This window comes from Pan paniscus, chromosome 12 (assembly GCF_029289425.2).
Source record: "Pan paniscus chromosome 12, NHGRI_mPanPan1-v2.0_pri, whole genome shotgun sequence".
NCBI lineage: Eukaryota > Metazoa > Chordata > Mammalia > Primates > Hominidae > Pan > Pan paniscus.
The window spans coordinates 77,880,492-77,898,371 of NC_073261.2; the positions used below are offsets into that span (position 1 = coordinate 77,880,492).

At 39.2% G+C, this 17,880-nt stretch overlaps 1 protein-coding gene across 3 annotated transcripts in view; it reads right to left on the reverse strand.

The window, feature by feature from the left end:
• PPP1R21 (protein phosphatase 1 regulatory subunit 21) overlaps window positions 1-17,880 on the reverse strand; it is a 74,335-nt gene that overhangs the window by 18,283 nt on the left and 38,172 nt on the right. For 2 of the 3 annotated variants that reach the window (XM_003822686.4, XM_003822685.4), the window contains exons 13-16: window positions 16,997-17,089; window positions 10,309-10,436; window positions 5,901-6,053; window positions 1,335-1,427 (exon numbers count right to left, since the gene is read on the reverse strand). In XM_003822686.4, the coding sequence (XP_003822734.3) occupies window positions 1,335-1,427; window positions 5,901-6,053; window positions 10,309-10,436; window positions 16,997-17,089 (467 nt within the window). Of the gene's footprint in view, window positions 1-1,334; window positions 2,655-5,900; window positions 6,054-10,308; window positions 10,437-16,996; window positions 17,090-17,880 lie in introns of those variants that run through there. The other variant, XM_063594611.1, reaches the window with a different exon arrangement.

Below are 17,880 nucleotides of genomic sequence, written 5' to 3' on the forward strand. Positions count from 1 at the left end.
TCTGGACCTTGAGAACTTGTGACTAACCGGCTTTAAATTGAGGTTCCCATGACTCCCTTTTTGAGTTTGATTAATTTGCTGGAGTGGCTCACAGAAGTCAGGGAAACATGTTTACTGGCTTATTACCAAGGATACAGATGAAGAGATTTAGAGTGAAGCAGAGGAAGGGGTGCAGACTTTCCATGTCCTCCCTGGGCATGCCACCCTCCAAGAGCCTCTATGTGTTCAGCTATTCAGAAGCTCCCAAACCCTGCCCTCTTGGGCTTTTCATGGAGACTGCACTGGATAGGCATGATTGACAACCATGAAGAAATGTGACTGGACCTAAATCCAACAAGCTCCACTGGGCACAATGGCTCACAACTGTAATCCCAGCACTTTGGGAGGCCAAGGCAGGGGGATCACTTGAGGTCAGGAGTTCAAGACCAGCCCGGCCAATGTGGCGAAACCCTGTCTATACTAAAAATACAAAAACTAGCCGGGCATGGTGGTATGCACCTGTAATCCCAGCTACTCTGGAGGCTGAGGCAGGACAATCGCTTGAACCCAGGAGGCAGAGGTTGCAGCAAGCTGAGATCACGACACTGCACTCCAGCCTAGGTGACACAGTGAGACTCCATCTCGGAAAAAAAAAAACCCAAAACCCAATAAGCCCTGTCTTGTTTAGATTCTTCTCTGTACAGCAGCATTTCTTTCTCTAGGGTATGGGGCAACACCTCTAGAATGAGGGTCTTATGCCCTATAATGCTGTGAAGTCAGATTAGAGTCCTGCCTTAGGCAAGTTAAAAGAGGGCAAGAGAAGATCAGAGACAGAGATTCCATTTACTGTAACAAGGACTATGGGAGTTACCAGCCACCAACTGTGGACAAATATATACATATTTTTTTTTCCTTTTTTTCTGAAAAAGACAGTGCCTCCCACTCCCACCCACTCCCTAAACTCAACTGACCACTAAATATTGCACATTTTTCATTCTTGCTCCTTTAAGAAATAAAAATAACTCAGAGTCACTAGCTCTTGCCCCCTCTTATACTTTAGTATTTCAGACATTTAAATCTAGTACCTAAAAAGAAAGAATTAATCATCATGGCCAAAGTGTGTTGATATTACTTTAGTTCCAATTATACCACCAACTGAATCAAGATGACTTAGAGTGTCAACACATGTTTTTCAACAAATTATGTCTATTTGCTTTTTAGTATGTATTAAACAATTCATTTCACATGTTTATTTATGCAGACTTTTGAATCATTCTACGTATCTTAAAAACTTTCTATGGGGGATTTAACATTTCTGTTCTTTAACAATTTCCATAATTTTCCCAGTGCCATACTTGCTGTGCAAGGCCTTCTCGACTTTCAGTAGAGCTGAGAAGGATGCGGCGGTTTGCCAGTGCTTCTTCATAAGGCACAGACTCCAAGAGGGGCTATGATAAAAGCATCATAAGAATTAAAGAAAAAATATTGTATCACCCCTCCCCTGCATCCAACATACACAAAGAATGCTAAATGAGGTGTGACAATAAATTCAGATGTATGTCAAAGCAGACTATTTTCTTTAATACACGTGAAAAGGAAGATAATTTTTTAAAAGAAAAATAATAGCCTGGGCGCGGTGGCTCACACCTATAATCCCAGCACTTTGGGAGGTTGAGGCGAGCGGATCACAAGGTCAGGAATTCAAGACCAGCCTGGCCAATATGGTGAAACCCCATCTCTACTAAAAATACAAAAATTAGCCGGGTATGGTGGCACGCGCCTGTAGTCCCAGCTACTAGGGAAGCTGAGGCACGAGAATCACTTGAACCTGGGAGGCGGAGGTTGCAGTGAGCAGAGATTGTGCCATTGCACTCTAGCCTGGACAACAGAGCGAGACTCCGTCTCAAAAAGAAAAAAAAAAGAAAAACAATAAAGAACTTAAAGCAATTATAAATGGTCACTGACTTACCTTGGTTCGACTGATGACTTTACGATGGTGCAAAAGCAATGCATTCAGTAGAAATCATATTTTTGAGTACTTATACATACAACCATTCTGTTTTTCACTTTCAGTACAGTATTCAGTAAGTTACATGAGATATTCAACACTATTATAAAATTGGCCGGGAGTGGTGGCTCACCCCTGTAATCTTAGCACTTTGGGACACCGAGGTGATGGATTGCTTGAGGTCAGGAGTTCGAGACCAGCCGGGCCAAAATGGTGCTACTAAAAATACAAAAATTAGCCAGGCGTGGTGGCACACACCTGTAATCCAAGCTACTCAGGAGGCTGAGGCAGGAGGCTCCTTTGAACCCCGGAGGCAGAGGTTGCGGTGAGCAGAGATTGCATCACTGCACTCCAGCCTGGGCGACAGAGTGAGTAAGACTCCATCTCAAAAATAAATAAATAAGGCCGGGCACGGTATCTCACGCCTGTAATCCCAGCACTTTGGAAGGCCGAGGCGGGTGGACTTCCTAAGGTCAGGAGTTCGAGACCAGCCTGACCAACATGGTGAAACCCCGTTTCTACTAAAAATACAAAAACAATTAGCCGGGGGAGGTGGCAGGATCCTGTGGGAGGCTGAGGCAGGAGAATCGCTTGAACCCAGGAGGCAGAGGTTGTGGTGAGCCGAGATCGCGCCATTGCACTCCAGCCTGGGCGACAGAGCAAGACTCTGATTCAAAAATAAATAAATAAATAAATAAATAAATAAATAAAATAAAATACGCTTTATGTTAGATGACTTGCCCAAGTGTAGGCTAATGTAAGTGTTTTGAGCACATTTAAGGCAGGCTAGGCTAAGCTATGACGGTTGGTAGGTTAGGCACATTAAATGCATTTTTGACATGACCTTTTTTTTTTTTTTTTGAGACAAGGTCTCACTTTGTCGCCCTGGGCTGGAGTGCAGTAGCGTGATCACGACTCACTGCAGCCTTGACCTCCCAGACTCAAGGGCTCCTCCTGCCTCAGCCCAGCCTCCCATGCATGCACCTGGGACTACAGGCATGCACCACCATGCCAGGCTATTTTTTTTTTTTTTTTTTTGTAGAGACGAGGTCTCCCTATGTTGCCCAGGCTGATCTCGAACTCCTGGACTCAAGTGATCCTCCCACCCTGACATCCCAAAGTGTCGGGATTACAGGCATGAGCCACTGCACCCGGCTGCAATATTTTCAACATACAATGGGCTTATCAGGACGTAATCCCATCATAAGTCAAGGAGCATCAGTATAAACTACACTAACTAAAACCATATGGACTTGCACCAAAATAGATGAAGAACAGAATAAAATATCCAGAAACGAACAAAAGCATACATAAAAATTTATTATGTGGCAAATATTGCATTTCTAACTGAATGGAGAAAAGATGGACTAAATAAACGGTACAAGGACAATCAGCTAATTATTGAAAAAAATAATTATTTAGATCCTTCTTTGACATCTTATATCAGAATAAATTCTGGATGAATTAAAGATCCAAATCTAAAAATTTATTTATTTATGTATTTTTTTCCAGCTACTACAGGCTGCCTGTCCAAATGTAAAACTTTAGACTGTAAAAATGCTGGAAGAAAATACAGGTGAATGTTTCTACCTTGGAAATCAACCCTGGCTAAGAATGATCACCATGAAGAAAAAGACCTATTTGATGATACAAAAATAAAAACTTCTATTTTGAAAAACTATTACAGCAAACTAGGGAAAAATATTTCCCACATAAACACAAAATTAACATTCTTAACATAGAGAGAGCTCTTTCAACCCTAATTAGAAACATTTATTTAAAAGTAGGTAAGGCCGGGCGCAGTGGCTCACGCCTGTAATCCCAGCACTTTGGTAGGCCGAGGCAGGTGGATCAGGAGGTCAGGAGATCAAGACCATCCTGGCTAATATGGTGAAACCCCGTCTCTACTAAAAGTACAAAAAATTAGCCGGGTGTGGTGGCAGGCACCTGTAGTGCCAGCTACTTGGGAGGCTGAGGCAGGAGAATGGTGTGAACCTGGGAGGCGGAGCCGAGATCATGCCACTGCACTCCAGCCTGGGCGATAGTGCAAGACTCCATCTCAAAAAAAAAAGGTAAATGACCTAAAGAGAGAATTTATACAGTAAACACAAGTGGTAACTATGAAAGGATGTTCCACCTCATTAACAAGCAAATATATACATATGAACCAAAACAACAGCAAGAAACCTCTCCTGAGATTGATGAATATTAAATGCCTGGGTTAAATTCATATTTCTACTACTGGCAAACTATAAATAGGTAACCTTCCTGAAGTATAGTCTGGAAAAACATGCCAAAATTTGAAACACTCACAGACTTTGAACCAGCAATTCACATAGGGAGATAGGTAGCTTTTATACCGTGGGAAGTATCCTTCAGAGTGCCCATTTTGAAGGACAACTGGCAACTACTATTAAAACTTAAAATGTACAAGCCACATGGCCTACAACATTCTACTTCTCATATTCCACCCATGTGCCCAAGGAAACATTTACAAGGCTATCCATTGCAGTATTATTGTAACAGTAAAAAAGTGGAATTAACCTAAATGCCTACCAATTAAGGGAAACCTAAACAAACTATGGAACATCCATATTATAGAATTCTATGCCGTATCTAAAAGGAATATAGTGAGTTCCACATGAAATGACATAGACAGTCTCTAAGTCATTATTTTAAATTAAAAAAAGCAAATTGCAAAATGAAACATGCATTTGGGAAGAAAAAAGGACAAGAAAAGAAAAAAGGAGAAAAGAACAAAAGAAAAGTGAAGGAAGGAAGGAAGAAAAATTCTTTGTTTATAGATTGCATGCTTATAAATGCTCAAAGAGCCTGAAAGGTTACACATCAAACTGATAATTATGGTTACCTCTAGAGAGGAACTGGAATTAGGGATTATAATTTACCTGTAATGATCTAATTTAATATAAGAACGTGTTTATGCACTGCATAGTTAAAACGTTTAAAGAAGAGAAAAAAGTAAAATGCACAAATTGCAGGTGCAAGAATATCCACTGTAGCACTCCACTGTAACAGTGAAAAACAGGCAACAACTTAAATATCTACCAGCAATGAATTAAATTATAAATTTACAGAAGCAAACACTATAAATAAATGATGACAGCTGGCAGCTCTGGGTGCACTGTCTATAAGTTAGTCCTGCTCCCCAAGGAGCAGCTAAAATATAAAAAAATAGTAATTTATATTTTATATTTTATTATTCCTATTTCCTTCATTCTTTTTTAATGATGTCCCTTGAGTCACGTATTTTATAGATACAATTTTTGAGATATATATAAATATATCCTCAATGCATTAAGAGAAAAAAATATTCTAAAACAGTACATGCACCTAAATACATTCTGCTTTTTATAGTATGAGTGTGCATGTGCACTCAAACATATAATAACATTTTTTGGATATAAATATATTGTTTTCTAAAAAAGTCAATTATAGCTACATTTGGGTGGTAGGATTACAGGTGACCACAATTTTCTTCTTAATATACTGCAGTATCTTCTCTCTTTTTTTTTCTTTTTTTTTTGCAACAACTGCATATTCTTATTCAGAAAAAAATCATACACATATTTCTTTTTTTTCTGTTTCTACAAGTTTAAGAGTTTCTGAAGTTCAATATTTACTGTTTGGCTGGCTACCTCACCCCAGGCGCTCTATCAGGCACTTGGGACATGAGTCCAACATGGCCTACGAATATAGGCAAAGCTGCTTCTCAGGTAAAGTCTGGGTCCTGTCACCTCCTCTTCCCCACAGCCCTCCCCCAACACCCACCAACAACCTGTACCCCAATATCGTATAAAAAGTCAACAATATAAACTGCAGAAAAACTCTTGCCATTCTCTAGAATGACTCCTGATGTTTCCTCTGATTTAAATATTAACAGCAGCTAACAAACCTTTCTCAAAGACTTCATATAGGCAGCAGCTTTTTTCTTATACTGTAGCATGCATTCAGCTGAAAGAGGACTAATGAATCCACTCGCTGCCTTAGGTCCATAGCTCAGTGAAGCAATGAAGTAGTCCAAATTGTTGCTGAAGAAGGATGCAATCTAAACAAAGTATGACAAGGAAATAGATTTTGTTTTCCAACAATATATCTAAAATATATATCTAATAGTTTTTGCAGCAAAGTTTAAAGATGTTGAGAATGGAAATGGAAATGAAATTTCAACACCTGCCCCAAAGTCCACATTTATTTATTTGAGAATACCTAGGCAATGGTTTATAATAAAAAGAGGACACCAGTATAAATAGTCAGAACAAATTTCTGACATGTCCTTTTCTAGACAATTTCTATTCTTCCTGAAAACCAAGACTGATACTCATTTATTCTGTAGGTGACTTTCATGAGCTCTTTACCTCATTGATTTCTGCCACTGTTCTCAAAATATCCATGTTTGGATTTCTAGATTCCATATTTTAACTTTGAATATTTCATATTCTAACAGAAGATATAACATAGTATCTTGAATATGTAACTTCCATTTAAATTTAATTCTATAAATCTCAATTTAAAAAGTACAAATATAGAAAAAAAAGACTGAAAATTCAGTGGACTGTTATTTACAGATTTAACATTTGTTAACTCTATGTAAGCAGCCACAAAGATCTATCACTTTCAAAGCCATGATTTTGAATCTGTGGCGTTTGGTAATATTTGTGATAATGCTACCTCTGTGGTTTTGTATCTTAACAAGTACTTTAAAGTGACTTCAACATGTGTCTTTTCATTGAAACTTTAATAGTAGGTCATGATCATCTGGATCATTAAATACTTAATTTCACTGCAAACTGACCAAAGTGCAGTTTCTTTTTTTCTTTTCTTTCTTTTTTTTTTTTTTTTTTTTGAGTCGGCGTCTCACTCTGTTGCCCAGGCTGGAGTGGAGTGGCACGATCTCAGCTCACTGCCACCTCTGCCTCCTGGGTTTAACCAATTCTCCTGCCTCAGCCACCTGAGTAGCTGGGATTACAGGTGCCCGCCACCACATCCGGGTAATTTTTGTATTTTTGTTCGTTTGTTTGAAACAGAGTCTTGCTCTGTCACCCAGGCTGGAGGGTGGTGGCACGATCTCGGCTCACTGCAACCTCCGCCTCCTGGGTTCAAGCCACTCTCCTGGCTCAGCTGTCCCAGTAGCTGGGATTACAGTTGTGCACCACCACGCCCAGCTAATTTTTGTACTTTTAGTAGAGACGGGGTTTCACCATGTTGGCCAGGCTGGTCTCAAACTCCTGACCTCATGATCCTCCCGCCTCAGCCTCCCAAAGTGCTGGAATTACAGGTGTGAGCCACCACACCCAGCCTAATTTTTGTATGTTTAGTAGAGACAGGGTTTCAACATGTTGGCCAGGCTGGTCTCAAACTCGTGACCTCAGGTGAGCTACCGTGCCCAGCCCAAAGTGCAGTTTCTTTAAGAATCCTTTGATAAGCCAGGTGCAGTGGCTCACACCTGTAATCCCAACACTTTGAGAGGCTGAGGCAGGGGTACTGCTTGAGCCCAGAGTTCAAGACCAGCCTGGGCGATATGGCAAGACCTCATCTTTTCAAAATTGAAAAATTAGCCAGGCATGGTGGTGTGCGTCTGTGGTCCCAGCTACTTGGGAGACCGAGGTAGGAGGACTCACTGCAGCCTCAACCTCCTGGGCTCAAATAATCCTCTTACCTGAGCCTCCCAAGTAGTTGAGACCACAGACGCACACCACCATGTGTGGCTGATTTTTTAATTTTGTAGAGATGAGGTCCTGCCATGTTGCCCAGGCTGGTCTTGAACTCCTGGGCTCAAGCAATAAATACTCCCACCTCAGCCTCTTCAGTGCTGTATGAAATGCTAATATAAATAAAAATGTCTGGCTAAATGCTTTAGCCAGAAAAGTTACAGTCTTGTATACATTAAAGAATATTGTATTTTGATAAATTTTAAAAAGTAATCTGTAAAACAGAGTATTCTACTTTGGCAAAAATTGGTCAAAAGTTAATCACTAATGGTCTGAAAGGTTATATTTTTCACTGATATTTTACTATATCAAATGAAATTCAATGTTAGGTAGTATTCAATAAAGTAAGGATTCCAAAAATCTTGAGCTATATAGTCCTTGTGAATGACATGGATTCACACAGTGTTTGCATTTGGATCATGGTAGTACACTGTGAGGTTTATTTTCTTTTTTCTAATATTTCTACATTTTCCAAACTTTCCTTAATATGAATATACTACACTTTCCTACTGGGTTCTTAACGGAAATTACAAACTGTAAAATTAGGTTAATCAAATCATATCAGCTAAGTATTTAATATTAAGCTGATACCAACTAACATTAGTTCAAATATTTTGGTTGAAAACCATTTATTAAAATTCCAGAGTGAAGATCAGATATCTTTCCTTGAGATGACATTTTACGGTTTCAGGCAAAGTAAAGCTAAAATAAACTATGATGTATGCAAGTATTTAATTATTTCAGAGTTCTCAGGAGATTGAGACCATCCTGACTAACATGGTGAAATCCCGTCTCTACTAAAAATACAAAAACAAAATTAGCCAGGCATGGTGGCGGGCGCCTTTAGTCCCAGCTACTCGGGAGGCTGAGGTGGCAGAATGGTGTGAACCTGGGAGGTGGAGCTTGCAGTGAGCTGAGATCATGCCACTGCACTCCAACCTGGGCAACAGAGCAAGACTCCGTCTCAAAAAAAAAAAAAAGTTGGCAAATACAGAGACTCATAAAATACCAACATTCTCTCTTTTCAGAATTTTTCTTAACTGAATCAGTTAGGATTATCCTCCAAAAGCATCTGGCATGCCGTGGATGAAGGAGGTGAAAGGGGAGGCAGTGGGGATGGTCCTCTGGCTCAGGAATCCTTTGCACATAGATCTGTAAGCTGACAGAACCTAAAGATAACACGTTTTAATCATGACCCCAAGCTATGGCAAGTGGTCACAAAGCCAGTCCAACTTTGGAAATATGACACTGAAATGTCTAACATGATCTATGATCATTTCTGACTACTGCAAATCACTTGAAGAATATTTGTTCCTATTATGGTTAACCTGTCAGAAGCAGAATAGTATATAAAGACAGACACAGAGATAAGCATTTCCTTTGGAAGTCATGCTGAGTCTGCTGCAATAAATGGGCTAAGATAGTTCTGAATACAGTCCTTTTGGTTTTATACATGTAGGATGTTCTCAGAAAAATCTTAATCATTAAAGTTGTTGATGACAGCCACATGAACGCACACTCTGAGAATATAACTTCTGCTGAAACAGGAATATCCATGATCAAAACATTCTTTTTTTTTTTTTTTTTTTTGAGATAGGGTCTTGCTCTGTCACCCAGGATAGGGTGCAGTGGCTCACACACGGCTCACTGCAGCCTCAACCTCCTGGGCTCAAGCAATCCTCCTACCTCAGCCTCCCAAGTAGCTGGGACCACAGACGCACATCACCATGCCTGGCTAATTTTTTAATTTTGTAGGGATGAGGTCTTGACATGTTGCCGAGGCTGGTCTTGAACTCCTGGGCTCAAGCAATACTCTCGCCTCAGCCTCTCAAAGTGCTGGGATTACAGGTGTGAGCCACAGCACCTGGCTTATCAAAGGATTCTTAAAGAAACTGCACTTTAGTTAGTTTATAGTGAAAATTAAGTATTTAATGATCCAGATGATCATGACCTACTATTAAAGGTTCAACGAAAAGACACATGTTGAAGTCCTTTAAAGTACTTGTTTAGATACAAAAACACAGAGGTAGTATTATCACAAGTATTACCAAAAAAGAAACATACAAAAACACTAGAAGGAAAAAACCCAAAATATTAATGGAACGTATATTGTGGTGGGTTTGTTTTCTTTTTTTGTATGTTCCCAGTGTTCTATATGGCAGACCCTTCATATACACAAGGCTCTATATTGAGACTACCTAGAATCTTCTAATCATCCAATATTGCATTAAAACATAAACAGGGAGTGATATACACATCCAAGACAAATGCTAAACAGTCACTGTCACATTGCTTTAAACATTAGGTAGGAAAGCAGCATGCAGTGCATGTGCCTATAGTCCCCGCCACCCAGGAGACTCCCCTGAGTCCAGGAGTTTGAGTCAAGCCTGGCAACACAGCGAGAGATTCCTCTCTTAAAATAATAAGTCAGAGTAAATACTGGGTAAGAAGCAGAGGAAAGAGAGACAACTTTATTTTACAGTAAACCCTTATATTACAAAAATCCTTTTACAGATCCATTTTCCTATGTCCCTCAGAAAAAAAGCACATATTTAAGAGTTTTAACATCAATATACGCCAGAAGAGAATTACCTTTCCTGCTCCATTTGTTAATGCCACTACTGATGACAGGATACAGTCGTTAGTTGTTATCAGCTTCTGTGTTGCTGTTGGAAGTTCATGCTCTATTGCAGCTTTTTGACTATAATGTTTGGAAATATCTATAAAAGCAATTACATGAAAATTCATTATTATCTATATATAAGTCACATACAGATAACCAGCCCATTCACTTCTCCTATCTATTCTTCTAAATTTATAAAGTAAATTTGACAAAGAATGGTCTCAAGTGTCAGGATTGCACTGAATATCAATTAGGTCACAAATCTACATGGAAAGAACAGAGAGAAGTAAGGATCTCTGAACACCATCTTGGCTATCTTTACTACAGCCACCAAGATTTCCTCATCGGAGTATTAATTCTAACATTGGGTAAATGATCCTGTATTTACCAGTTAAAAACCACTATTTACCAGTTAAAAACCACTATTTTGATAGTGTAACAGGCATTAAGGAGAAATTATCTTGTATTTATATAAACAACCCACCAGGCTGGAAAGGAATAGCCAACACAACCACACTGTCTCACAATCCTTACTGGGCTATAGCTAGTTTTCTAGTGCACACCCTAACTAGCAATGAGAAGTATCTGCACAGCCAAATACGGATTGGACACTCCAGTGCCTGACTTCCTATGCAACTGTCTCCAGTCCAAGAATAGTACAATAAAGGCCTCTGGTTAGGAAAGCATAGAAGAGGTATACATATATACACATATGTATTAATTATATTATATATAATTGTATATATTAATATAATATATAAAACTATATATAATATAATTATATATAGTATATACAATTGTATATATTAGTTAATATATACAATTATATTTATATATGTCAATCACAAAACATGAAAATTTTTATAGCAATTCTGTACAAACAATTTCATTAATTTAGAATCAAGAAATTTTGTTGATTGTTTTAGACTATAGATAATTAATGGAGGAAATAAGACTATTTGAAAAGAAATAGTATTTGAGATTTAACCTGAAGTGATCATGATGTTTTAACTCAAAATTACTATGGTCCATGAATGAGATTATTTTCACTAACATTTTAAAACTAGGGAATTTAAAAATTATTAATATATTCCTATATTTATATACACTTGTAATAAATACGTCTTTGATTTAGGATAGTTTTAGACTTATAGAAAAGGTATGGAGTTTCATTACACCCTTTAGCCAATTTTTCCTACTGTTAACATATTACTATGGTACAGTTGTCACAGAAAAGGAACCAACCAATTGGCAAATTACTATTACATTCAATATATTTTTGAAAAGAAATGATTATGCTCTACATAGTCATAAGATGTCCAAGTGTATAAAAATTCAATTAGGATGCTGAATGCTTTTTGTTTTTTTTTACATTTTATTTTAGAGGCAGGGAGTTTATGTGCAGGTTTGTTATGCGGGCACATTGTGTAATACTGGGGTTTGGGCTTCTATTGAGCCCATCACCCAAATGGTGAACATAGTAGTGGGATTGTTAATACCCAGTAGTGGGTATTGCTGGGTCGAATGGTAATTCTATTTTCAGAACTCTAAAAATGAGAGAAATCTCCATACTGCTTTCCATAGGGGTTGAACTAATTTACATTCCCACCAACAGTCTGTAAGTACTGAATGCTTTTTGTATACTGAACTTGCTCATCCCTAACAGACATTTTCTTTCTACACATCACAGACAGTTTTACTCAATATTTTATTGGAAGTATATACAATGTTATAATAATACAATTTGGTTGGTAAGCAATCTTGGTTGATGGTAATTGACGTACTCATGAAAAAAGTACAATACTAAGAACAATGCTATTGTAGCTTGATTATAGTCATTCTCACAATCAAAATGTTTACTCTTGGCAGGATGCAGTGGCTCATGCCTGTAATCTAGCACTTTGGGAGACCGACGTGGGCAGATCACTGGAGGCCAGGAGTTCAAGACCAGCCTGGCCAACATGGCGAAACCCCGTGTCTACTAAAAATACAAAAATTGCTGGGTGTAGTGGCATGTGCCTGTAATCCCAGCTACTCAGGTGCTAGAGGCATAAGAATTGCTTAAACCCAAGAGTGGGAGGTTGCAGTGAGCCAAGATCATGCCACTGCAGTCCAGCCTGGGCAACAGAGCAAGAATCAGTCCAGAAAAAAAAAAAAAAAAAGTTTATTCTTTATTTAGTCCAAAGATTTTAATTATTTAGAGTGTTTCTTGACATTAAATTTTAACTCCAAAACGTACAAAAGAATCATGTGACTTAGACCATAGATTTATTTTTCCTTTTATGTTTCCCATGAGTCTACCAACTTCAGACCTCTGAGACTAAAGATCAAACAATTCTCACTTAGAATATGTTCCTTGAAAGGGCTGTATTTGCAACACGACCCCCAAATGCTGAAGGAGCCAAGAAATCAAAGAAGGAAGCAGGCAAATCCAGTTTATTGGTATAGGATGATTTATTAGGAGGAACTTACAGACACAAGCATGGTCTTGGGTGGCTGCAAAACAGATCTCTGCATGGCAAACCCCCAAACGCAGGGCTTATATCTTGGGGAAGAAGTATGCGTGTTCTGAAAGGAATGTGTGGGTGGCTACAGGAGTCACAGCCTATGATTTTTGTTATAGCGTCAAAGTTTGTTTTGAAGGAATCTTACAGTGAATAGGTATTCCTATATAAAGAGTAATACATTAGGCTGGGCACGGTAGTTCATGCATGTAATCCCAGCACTTTGGGAGACCGAAGAAGAAGGATCACTTGAGTCCAGGAGTTTGAGACCAGCCTGGGAAATATAGAAGGACCCCACCTCTATAAAATAGAAATTAAAAAAATTAAAAATAAGAAAGAGTAATACACTAAATTGACATTTTGGAGGCATTCCCAGACTCAGGGTTAGTCAGAAGTTACATGGTGGATTAGCATTTAAAATAAAGACACTCTTGGCCAGGCGCGGTACCTCACGCTTGTAATCCCAGCACTCTGGGTTGGAACAATGTGTACTCTGTTCTGTTTCTCATTGTGCATTACAAGGAACAGGGTAGAGAAGGGTAAAATACTATGTGCACTACTTTGCTAAATGAGCTTATAAAGCAGTACAAGTCAGTTAACGTGATGCCTCTAGCTTTATGCTTTGTGCTGTTTGCTTTGGCTATTCAGGCCCCTTTTATGGTTTCCTGTGAATTTTAGGATTTTGACATTGGGCCAGGTGCAGTGGCTCACGCCTATAATCCCAAAACTTTGAGAGGCCGAGGCAGGTGGATCACTTGAGGTCAGGAGTTCGAGACCAGCCTGGCCAACATGGCGAAACCCTGTCTCTATTTAAAATACAAAAAAATTAGCCGGCATGGTGACGCACACCTGTAGTCCCAGCTACTCAGGAGGCTGAGGCAGGAGAATCGCTTGAACCTGGGAGGCAAAGGTTGCACTGCACTCCAGCCTGGGTGACAGAGTGAGACTTGTCTCAAAAAAAAAAAAAAAAAAAAGGAAAAAAAAGTATCTTTATTTTATAGAAAATGTAGTACGTATACGTCATAGAACACTATGCAGCCATAAAAAGGAACGAGATCATGTCCTTTGCAGGTACATGGATGGAGCCAGAAGCCATTATCTTCAGCAAACTAACGCAGAAACAGAAAATCAAATACTGCATGTTCTCACTTGTCAATGGAAGCTGAATGATGAGAACACATGGACACATGCCAAGGAACAAGACACACTGGAGCCTGATGGAGGGTGGGGGATGGGAGGAGGGATAGCATCAGGAAGAATGGCAAATGGATGCTGGGCTTACTATCTAGTTGATGGGATGATCTGTGCAGCTAATCACTATGGCACACATTTAACTATGTAACAAACCTGCACATCCTGCACATTTACCCCTGAACTTAAAAGTTGGGGGGAAAAAAAGTCATCTGATGATGTGCATACACACTAAACTTTGGGAAACGTTGGTCTATATATTTTCATAATTACAACTACAGACTATAGTCACTTTAGAATAAAGTAGACATCCTAAAAAAAAAAAATAACAGTGCCTTTATTTTAAATGCTAATCTGCCATGTAACTTCTGGCTGACCCTGAATCTGGGAATACCTCCAAAATGTCTAGTTGATATATTACTCTTTATATAAAAACATGTATTCACAATAAGTTTCCTTCAAAACAACCCTTGATACTGTTATAAAAAATCATAGGCTGTGATGCTATACCCACTTACACATTCCTTCCAGAGCACATGTACTTTTCCCTCAAGATATAAGCTCTGGGTCTGGGAGGTTGCAGTACTAAGACCTTCCTGTCTTTTGACTGCCCCAAGACCATTCTTCTGTCTATAAGATACCACAACAAATCACCCTATACCAACAAAGTGGATTTGTCTGCCTCCTTCTTTGGTTTCTCAGCTCCTTTAACATTTGGAGGTGACTTTACATATACTCCTCTTTTACAAAACAAAATGCCACTTGTTAAGTAATTGAGTCACTCCCGTTTTAATTCCATGTAGGATACATATTTTTATAAATCCCTCTGTTTACACTGAGACCAACCCATCAACCAATAGATTAAGAATCCTTTATCCAAAAAGCTTAGGACCAGCAGTGTTTTGGACTTCAGATTTCTTCAGATTTTGGAATATTTGCATATACATAAGAAGGTATCTTGGGGACAGGATCCAAGTCTAAATAAGAAATTCATTTATGTTTCATATATACCTTATACATATAGCCTGAAGGTAATTTTGTACGATACTTTTAATAATTTTGTGCATGAAACTAAGTTTTGACTGCAACTTTATCATGTCACGTGAGGGCAAGTGTGGAATTTTCCACTTATGGTGTCATGATGGCACTTGAAAAGCTTAAGATTTTGAAGCATTTTGGATTTCAGATTACCGTATTAAGAATGCTCAACCTGTATTAGCATAAGAAAATTTATTTTTTTTTATTTTATTGTTTCATTTTGTAGAGACAGGGTCTCCCTATGTTGCCCAGGCTAGTCTCAAATTCTTGGGCTCAAGTGATCTTCCCACTCAGCTTCCCAAAATGCTGGGATTATAAGCGTCAGCTATTGCACCCAGCCAGCAGAGGAAAAATTTTAAAACAAAACCAAAAAACTTGTAGCCACAGAGGTACTTGTGGTTTCAAACTGGTTCTAGGTTAAGTAAAGTTCTGGAAGAGAGGACTACGACTAAGTCTTAGCTCCTCAAACCAAAAGCCGCACAGGAAAAAAGCACCATCTCTTGGATTTTTCTATAGACCAAACTAAATTCTGCAGGACTGGAGTTGAATATTGTTAACTGCCACCCATACTGCCTATACAAGTTGTGATTTCTGAAACCAAGGCTAATTCTGTAAGTACAGTGACTTTCAAAGTTCCTTATAATTGGGGCCAGGCCCAGTGGCTCACGCCTGTAGTCCCAGCACTTTGGGAGGCCACGGCAGGTGGGTCACCTGATGTCAGGAGTTCAAGACCAGCCTGGCCAACATGGCGAAACCCCATCTCTACTAAAAATACAAAAATTAGCCAGGCATGGTGGTGTGTACCTGTAATCCCAGCTACTTGGGAGGCTGAGGCAGAAGAATCACTTGAACCCAGGAGGCAAAGGCTGCAGTGAGCGGAGATCACACCACTGCACTCCAGCCTGGGCAATAAAGCGAAACTGAACCTCAGAAAAAATTATAAAGTTCCTTATAATTGAATACAAGCCACAGAAAGGCCCATACTCTAGACTGAATGGTAAACTGGTGCTTGGTAACACTGCTGAGACTAAGAATGAATCCCAGTGCCACAGATTAGGTCCCCCAATATATCCCTCTTATCCATGTTATGAAACACAGCTTTAGGTTTTTAAAAATTATTCTCTGTGCAATTAGTAATTGGTCACTAATTGTTAACTAAAAACAATGAATCATCCAGGCACCTGGACTATTTCCAATAGTCCTTAATAGATTGCTCCTGCCCCTCTCCTCCTTCCCCTGCTTTCCCTACCCCAACAGTCTCTAAAAGGAAAAGAAAGGGAAAAAAAACCTAGAAGCAACTGCAAAGTTGTAGATTAGTCAGGACTCAGAATCACACGCTAAGAAGCATATGAAATGCTTTAAAAGGTTCCCCTCGGCCTTTCAGCAGACTACATTTTTAGGAGCACAGATGCAATTGAAAACTGACCAAAATGCAAAACCAGACTTTCATTTCTTAAGGCTATGCCCAACAAGACAGGACTTTAAAAGGCATTTAAAATATTAAAATGCACAGGATGGTGGAAAGTTAGCGTATTCCTTCTGGGGACTTGAAGCCTTGGTTTCCTCAATTCCTTTGTGCTTGGGCTCTAAGAAGCGCAACGTATTTTGCAAAAGGCCTCTGAATAGCATGTCTGGTTTTGTACAATTCACACACCTGCCTAAAGTCAGTGTAACATATTTCTGGCTAAAGTACTGTACACAAGGACTGTACACAAGGATTTCTCTTCAGCACTTTGTTTACCTCCAGAAATAAAACAGATGGGAAAAGCAGAAGGCAGTGAGCTGTGCACTCAACATAAGCCAAATGCTAATAAGCCTTTATCTGGGGTCTATTACCCTTGGCAGTGTTTGTTTAAATCTTATTCAGGCAGATCGAAGAAAGTGGGGCAAAGGTTTTAAGCTTACGTTCTTTTTCAAGGCCTACCTTTCATAACGTCATGAAATCCATGCAGAGCAGCACCAACATTTGTTAACACAGAACTGTAGTTTGTCCGAAGGAGTCCATCTGGCTCTGTACCTAGGAAATCAAAATCACAAATCTAAGCATTTTCCTGAAAAATGGACTGCCCATTGTATCCCTCTACTTTTGGGAAGATAGAGAATGAAGATTGGTTGTAATGTGCTAGAAATAATGGCTTTTAAAATCTTGGCAGATACATTCACACATAATGGTGATACACATAAGCACATCTAAATGATCTGCATCTCCTATGTCCACAAATATTTTTTAATGGTTGAGAAACAAAATTCAGTTGTTAAGCAGGATTAAGTCTGTCATGATTCTTTGTAAAACGAAAGTCTTTGTGAATGTTTACCTTGTTATTATATAATGCATTTTTCATTCCCTACATATTATTTGCTGAACATCACTAAAACACTCTTACCCAAATATCACAGAGTTCTGCTTCTGCCATGTCACCATGAGGAGCTCTGTGGACCTGCTTGCCCTCTGCAAAACTGGTAAAATTTGCAAAAAGGACAATCACTTAAAGTCTCTGGAGACGGTTCTAAGGGCAACACAGCACATGATTTACTCAAGAAAATCTGTAATAACTCAGTAATAACAGTGAGAGGCTACGGTATTTAAACCAAGAATCACTACCTCCCTCCCACAGCTCAGGGAGACAGAAATTCCATTCCCAATAGGTATAGCCAAGAACACGGGACTTCGTCTCTCCCAACTCCTAAAGAGGTCTGGATTTCTCCTCTTGCTCCCAGCTACCTGTTGCTGAAGCTAAATTCTGAGCAAGTGTGGACAGAGGCGGGGAACGTTCCCCTTCTTTCACCCAGCCCCTACTCCTAAGATGG